Below are 8,028 nucleotides of genomic sequence, written 5' to 3' on the forward strand. Positions count from 1 at the left end.
TGGAGTCACTTTTATTGTAAATAAGAATATAATATGTTTCTAAACACTTCTACATTAATGTGGATGCTACAATGATTAAGGATAATCATTAATGAATGGTGAGTAAAGATGAGTGAGATAGTTACAGAGGCATAAATACACTATGTATACAAAAGTATGTGGACACCACATCAAATTAGTGGATTCAGCTACTTCAGCCACACCTGTTGCTGAAAGGTGTATACAATCGAGCACACAGCCATAAAATCTCCATAGATAAACACTGGCAGTTGAATGGCCTTACTGAAGAACACAGTGACTTTTAACATGTCACCATCATAGGAAGCCACCTTTCCAACAAGTCAGTATGTCAATTTCTGCCCTGCTAGAGCTGCCCCGGTCAGCTGTAAGTGCTGTTGTTGTGAAGTGGAAACGGCTAGGAGCAACAAAGACTCAGCCGGAAGTGGTAGTTCACACAAGCTCACAGAACAGGACCACCTAGTGCTGAAGTGCTTAGAGCCTTTTTAAAAATTGAACCTTTATGTAACTAGACAAGTCAGTTAAGAACAAATTCTTAATTACAATGACGGCCTAGCCCGGCCAAACCCTAACCCGGACGACACACTCCCAATCACAGCCAGTTGTGATACAGACTGGAATCAAACCAGAGTCTGAGATGCAGTGCCTTAGATCGCTGCGCCACTCGGGAGTCGAAATCATCTGTCCTCGGTTGCAACACTCACTACTGAGTTCCAAACTGCCTCTAGAAGCAACATCAGCATAAGAACTGTTCGTCGGGAGCTTCATTAAAAGCAGCGACACATAAACATAAGATTACCATTGTCAATGCCAAGCGTCGGATGGAGTGCTCTGGATAAGAGCGTCTGCTAAATGACTTAAATGTAATGTAAATGTAATGTAAATGAGTGGTGTAAAGCTTGCTGCCATTGGACTCTACCTGCCCCAATGCATAGTGCCAACTGTAAAGTTTGGTGGAGAAGCAATAATTTCCTGGGGCTGTTTTTCGTGGTTCGGGCCAGGCCTCTTAGTTCCAGTGAAGGGAAATCTTAACGCTACAGCATACATTCTAAACAATTCTATGCTTCCAAGGTTGTGGCAACAGTTGGGGGAAAGCCCTTTCCTGTTTCCGCATGACAATGCCCCCGTGCACAAAGCGAGGTCCATACAGAAATGGATGGTCGAGATCGGTGTGGAAGAACTTACTGGCCTGCACAGAGCCCTGACCTCAACCCCATCAAAGACATTTGGAATTAATTGGAACGCAGACTGCGAGCCAGGCCTAATCGCCCAAGTCCCCACAGTAATGTTCCAACATCTAGTGGAAGGCCTTTCCATAAGAGTGGACGATGTTATAGCAGCAAAGGGGGGACCAACTCCGTATTAATGCCCATGATTTTGGAATTAGATTTTTGATGAGCAGGTGTCCACATACTTTTGGCCATGTAGTGTATCCCCCCACCCCTGTTATTGGTAATGGTGCGAGGTTAGGATGTTTTATTTTATTTAACCTTTATTTATCAGGGTGAGTCAATTAAGAACAAGTTCTCATTTGCAATGAGGACCTGATCCATAATCATGGTAACATCCATATTAATGTGGAAGTGGTCAGAAACATATTCTATTCTTATTTACAATAAAAGTGGCACAATACATTATTTAACATTCATTTCTATTGGGCACAAAATAATATGAAACAACCAAAACAAACAGCAAATGTAGTCATAGCGTGCTAGGAATATGGGACCAAACACTTCACTTTTGACTACTTTAATACACGTGTAAGTGAATTTGTCCAAATACTTTGGATTCCCTAAAATGGGAGGATTATTTACAAAAAGTGCTGTAATTTCTAAACAGTACACTCAATATGGATTAAAATACCCTCAAATTAAAGCTGACAGTCCACACTTGAAACACATAGTGATTATATCATTTCAAAGGGATGCAGTACAGAGCCAGAACATAGCAAGTTTCACTGTCTACTGTGAAAATACTCTTGGACCTCACTGTATTTTAAATTAAGTTGTTAAGTCAATCTTCATCAGTTTCTACACAAAAATATGATGTGAATAATATGTGATTTGACTGTAGAGATAAAGTAACATGAGGTCTAACATAACTTCATGGTACCTAGAACCTCTATAGGACTTGTCTATATAAATAGATCTTAATTATTGATTTTTCACTTATTGGACTGTGTGGCTCATTTGGTGCTTGCAACACCAGGGTTATGGGTTTGATACACACACGGGACTCACTACTGTAAGTTGCTCTGGATAAGTGTCTGCTAAATGACTAAAATGTATATTCTAGTATTTGAGTAAATGACTAAAATGTAAATTCTAGTATTTGAGTAAATTACTAAAATGTAAATTCTAGTATTTGAGTCGGGCCTACTACCCCATGAATATTTCCTATTCAATGAATATGACCCCTGATCTACCTATCCACGCCTGAGACTTGAGATCAGAGCCGGTTGGATGCTCCAGACTGTATTACGATGCTCAACTCTCTGCATCACAATGTCTGCTGATGGTTGCCCATGCCAGTGTAAAGTGCACCGTTTGTTTTAATGGTGATAGTTGGTCTTGTCCATTGACAAATATGGTCTTGTCACCTAAAAAAATGTGCAAATGTCAGGGCTGTTCTCAACCCAGGTCCAGGCCATTCACACTAACAATGTGGGACAAGGTTTTCTGATGGCTCAGGAAGTAGAACATTTAGAGCAAACAGACGTAGCAGCCAACAAAGTTTGAGACAAGAGTCCACTTTCACTCGATTTTAATATAAAAAAAAAATACAGGACAACATTTTTTGCCATGTTTAACATAAACAGGATGTCAGTGGTTTCTCACATGGACAAAACACTTTTTTAGTTTACAATGTAAACCAGCAAGACTAGCACAATGGGGCAGTAGGTACCCTAGTGTTTAGAGTATTGGGCCAGTAACTGAAAGGTTGCTAGATCAAATCCTTGAGTTTACAAGGGAAAAATCTGTCGTGCTGCCCCTGAACAAGGCAGTTATTAACCCACTGTTCCGAGGCCATCATTGTAAATAAGAATTTGTTCTTAACTGGTTTGCCTGGTTAAAAAAAAATAGTGAAACCACTCATCAAAAAATACAGTTGAATGCAGTTGTTATCTTATATGCCCTTAAAAACGATAAGAAAACATGTATTTTAATCAAGGCTATATTGTCTTAACTTGTCTAATAATATATCACCACACAAAGTCTCGTGCCATAGCAAGGCCACAGAGGTTTATATTGAAAAAAAATACACGATTGAGAGTCAAACATCTTGTTTACCTTCAGTGTCTCAAAAAAAATAGAAAGACTTGTGGTTTTTGAGCGTGATTAAAAAAGAAATCAACATTAAACTTACAAATATAATTAGCAGACATGCCTGAGAAAGGGGCAGAACCCTGAACCCCAAAGAAGCCCCCAAAAAATGACATAATGGGTGGTTATCAGATTCCCCTTTGTATTTTTAAATACACACAAAAAAATGTTCCAAAGGAAATTCAGTTTGCCATATTTCCCTTGTATAGTAGACGTATGGAAACAATTGACATATATTGGCATTTCCACGACAGTATCTGTTCATATTGTGAACAAATAAAGTAATCCATATATACAATATGTACATTTAACCAAATGACAGTCAGTCTACCGAGAGTCACACAGCTAACCCAGTCAGCCCCCACCGTTTTCACCCTGAACTGTCTACTCCACTTCCCTTCACTGTCCACTCTACTCCCAATCACTACCTATTGCCAATCAACCTTCTCCATCCCATCCCTGCTGGGCAGTTGATGAGCGGGCAGCTGTTAGAAGTTCTACAACCTTATCTCTGGTGCCGAACTGGGACCCCAACTGTGCAGATCATTGGAGGCTGTCAATCACTGCTGTGGCCATGGCCTCCACACAGAGTCACTGTGTTCCATGGACGGCTTGGAGGGGGAAAGACGCTCCATGATACCGAGGCCAGTTCTCAGACCTGGGCCTGGGTGAGGCTGTGGCAGCTGCTGTCTAGCCAGGGGAGTTTGGTCGGGGGTGGAAGATGATGTACCATGGAGCTGGGCAGATGATGGAGGATGGGTGAGCCCCATGCGGGACCTCTGAGGTGGGGCATCAGCATCGTGGCTGGGCTCATCCAACTCCTGGCTCTTGGTTGCTATAAAGTGGCTGACTCTTAGTAGGCATGACCTCATGCCCTCACGGTAGTTATGCTGCTTCCTCTTGCAGAGGGACCTCTGCTCTTCCCCACCCTCTTTGGAGTGGCCTCTTTTCGTTTGCTGATGCTGTTGTTCTCCTTCCTGCTCTGTCCTCAGGAAGTTGACCACACTCTCCAAAATCTCTGCCTTTTCCACCTTGGGATTCTTCAGTTTCTAAATAGACAAAAGTACAAAATAAATGCATCTGAAAATACTCAGAAAAAAGACACAGATGTGACATAAAATGCTAAATGACCATAGACAACACATTCATGGTTAAAACTAAATTAATCATCTATATTAGAGAAAATAGGCCATCTTTATGTAACTCACCTCATTACTTGTGTTCTCCAACAACAAAAGTCGTAAGGTTTCCAGACTGTGGTTGATACGATCTCTCCTCCGTTTCTCCATGAGGGGTTTGGGGACCTGAATGTATAAATCCCTGAGTTAGGCCTATTCGTTTACTGATGTATAAAATTGAATGACAAAAACAGGATATACCCGGAGATTATGTGCGTGAAGTGAAAAGAAAAAGACCAACATAAAGTAGCCTAAAACCATCGGATTCAATTATATCATAATCTCCCAACCCAAGTAGCTAAAAGAATAAGTAAAATAACTAAGCTTTACTTTAAAATTACAACAACACGTTTAGGCTTGATGAAAATCAGACGGAGTTTTGTGGCAATAAACAGCCTATCATCCACGCACCTAATTTGTACGAAACAGAAATGACAAATAATGAACTCTAATGAAAATGAAAAAGTTTTACTTACCCGTCTGACGTCCTTTTGATTTGGGAGCACAGACTCCATCGTTTTCCTGTCTAAATAATGTCGAGATGTCTAAAATCAGAGAGGTAAATGGCGCTTCACATCTATAAATGCCGTAGAATACAACCACGCCCATTCGCACCCTCGGTTCGACTTCATTTGGATTAGTTATTGGATTACAGTTACCATGACATATACAGTCAATACATCCAGGCATAGCTATTGGTTTATTCAAGAAAGGGCACCACCCCTGATCCCAGTTGCGCACGCCCTTGGCATCGAATAACACTATTGTTAGTGTTATTAGGCCTAATCCTGTACCCTAATTTCGTTTGAGAAATATCCCACTGGGCACCAACCATGTTGGTTCAACGTAATTTCGTTTAAATGACGTGGAAACAACGTTGATTCAAACAGTGTGTGCCCAGTGGGAAGGTTTATCATGTAATTCGAGAAATTAATACTTCATCATGGGACGGCAGAATAGCCGAGCGTTGGACTAGTAACCGGAAGGTTGCAAGTTCAAACCTCCGAGGTGACAAGGTACAAACCTGTCCTTCTGCCCCTGAACAGGCAGTTAACCCACTGTTCCTAGGCCAGCATTAAAAATAAGAATTTGTTCTTAAATGACTTTCCTAGTTAAATAAAGAAAAAATCATGATATCGTCAGAGTAGGCTAATAGGTGGAAACTGCAAGTCCATGAGGTTCAACGTTTTCATAAAACAATACATTCCGACCAAAGTGAATGTCTGAATCCATAATATATGGCCTTTGTTTTAAAAACATGTTTATGTCAGCAAAGAGGACAGGCTACAATCATATAAAAAACAAGAGTTATCTTTATTCTAATGTTCCATTTGTAATGTATGCCTTTTGCTGGCCTTATACACCCACATGCCATCAATTGGGGCGGTAGCCTAGTGGTTAGAGCGTTGGACTAGCAATTTCAAAACCCCGGAGCTGACAAGGTACAGATCTGTCATTCTGCCCCTGAACAGGCAGTTAACCCACTGTTCCTAGGCCAGCATTAAAAATAAGAATTGGTTCTTAACTGACTTAACTGACTGGTTAAATGAAGGTAAAAAATAAAATAAAATTACACAGCCATCTCACAACATTATAACCTGTGGCTACAAGTCATTGGTTGTCTCAAAATGTCTGATGTGTTTTAAATGGCTTCATCCCCCACAATCTAGCAACATCCAAACTGAGGTAGGTGTGATGGTCTGGCGTCTGGGATGGTGATAGGCCACTTCTTAGATTTGCATTTGGATGGAACTCAAATGTCCCATTCAGGTGTCCCACAGAGGCTAAAACGTCGTCCTACAACAATAGGGTCGACAATTCAGTTTAAGGACATGTTCAATTTATAAACATGAATACATTGATAGTCGGATAAGGACCATTAGAAGGTGATGGACGACATTAACCACAAAGATGTGTTCAACTATCTCAATTCAAGACACGACTGGATTACACGTATTGGACCATTCAAAATCTTATAATTTAAACATTTGGATTTACAGTAACGTTATAAACTAATATGATATTAAATTCGGTTCTGTCATGTATAATATCATTAGCTTATGTGATCTTGCAGAAATTAATTGAGCTTTGATCTAACTTTATTAAATGAGCACCATTCTCCATTCGTCAGTGAAATTTTCCAGAGTAGACTGTTCTCTGGGCAGCCGAATGAGTTGAGCAGAGAATATTCCGCCACATGCACACACGCTTCGGATTTCGGAGCCGCAGCCACGCCGCAATACACACATCTAACTCCTCATTTGGACCCATGTTTAGTCAGACATTTTACTTAATACACGCATTGAAAGTATGGGGAAATTAGAAACACTGGCTCACCTTGGAGACCACTAGCCTAACTGCCTATCAAGGTCTAGGCTTTCTTGTTGGTGTTTTATACTGCCATTTAAAGCTATCATTGAAACACTGCCCACGGAATTAAACCCGTGGTGATATAAACTCTGCAAAACTCTGGTAGCACAACAAATCGCAACCTCTGCACAAGTCAGCCGTTGCGCACGGCATCTGGCCGCCTTGAGCCTTCGTACCTTTGGTGATTTCACTTAGAGGTGGGAGGACACCTCCATTAAACGATATCTGGCGTTGTGGTGAATCCGCAGAGAAAAGTTGATTATGTTAAACCCAATTAAATTGATCATATAAGGTCTACGCCGTTAGTATTTGTCCTACAGACAATAATGAAACATAGTAGTACTTAGTCAGACCGTGTTTCACAGAGAGTTCTCTAAACATTTGTGGCCCTGGCCGTGATCCCACCATTATAATGGGGTTATGTGGAGATAACAACGGAATGATCGGATCAGGGACATCCCGTAGAGATTAACTGGATTTGAAGAGGCACTGATAGTTCCGTTTAACAAAAAAGAGAGAGCTTCTTTCTTACGGCTTAGTCACTGGTGAGTGCTCTGAAGAATCATGACTTCTGTTTAATCCTGTGTGTGCGAGCGCGCGTGCGCGAGATAGGTCTAGGCTGTTGCTACGCGTTTAGAAAGGAATAGCCTAATTGTGTGCAATAAAATGTCTTCCAAAATGTCAACAATATAGACAATCTATGAAATATAAATTAATTTAAAATGGCAGGTGATTTGAACAAATGCTTTGTCATTATCAAACACCATCAGCTTGTTTGGCTATAGTCTGCCATTATGTCCTTGAAGATAATCCTTTTCTTATAATCGGCTAAAAGAGCATCTTTCTGTTCAGTGTGCACCTGCACTACAAAGGACAAGAAAACAAAAGTGCTATCAATAATTTCAAGGCACGTGGACCCGCCCCATAAATGAGCCAGAGTGATGGACACAGCGTGCTTGCTTGCCCCACTGAAGGAATGCAATTAGCGACATCTGGCCTTTATTAATAAGGTCTCGAGACCCCTGGCCGCTTTGAGAAAGTCCCAACCAATATAGAAACTCGTCATGCGCGTCAGCTCTGCAGACAAAGGGGTCAAAACGGCTCGGACTCAAAGATAGAGCTAAAATATCAACACAATT

The 8,028-nt window shown here is 41.0% G+C and overlaps 1 protein-coding gene across 1 annotated transcript; it reads right to left on the reverse strand.

Annotated features, from left to right (window-relative positions):
• Positions 1-2,764: 2,764 nt before the first annotated feature.
• her5 (hairy-related 5) lies at positions 2,765-7,537 on the reverse strand. The gene is made up of 4 exons (XM_035743805.2): positions 7,066-7,537; positions 4,996-5,045; positions 4,550-4,645; positions 2,765-4,390 (listed from the first exon to the last, which is right to left on the reverse strand). Exons 2-4 carry the CDS (start codon positions 5,032-5,034, stop codon positions 3,902-3,904), a joined length of 624 nt encoding a protein of 207 aa, XP_035599698.1. The 5' UTR covers positions 5,035-5,045; positions 7,066-7,537; the 3' UTR covers positions 2,765-3,901.
• Positions 7,538-8,028: the final 491 nt, after the last annotated feature.

Source organism: Oncorhynchus keta, chromosome 30 (assembly GCF_023373465.1).
Source record: "Oncorhynchus keta strain PuntledgeMale-10-30-2019 chromosome 30, Oket_V2, whole genome shotgun sequence".
Taxonomy (NCBI): domain Eukaryota; kingdom Metazoa; phylum Chordata; class Actinopteri; order Salmoniformes; family Salmonidae; genus Oncorhynchus; species Oncorhynchus keta.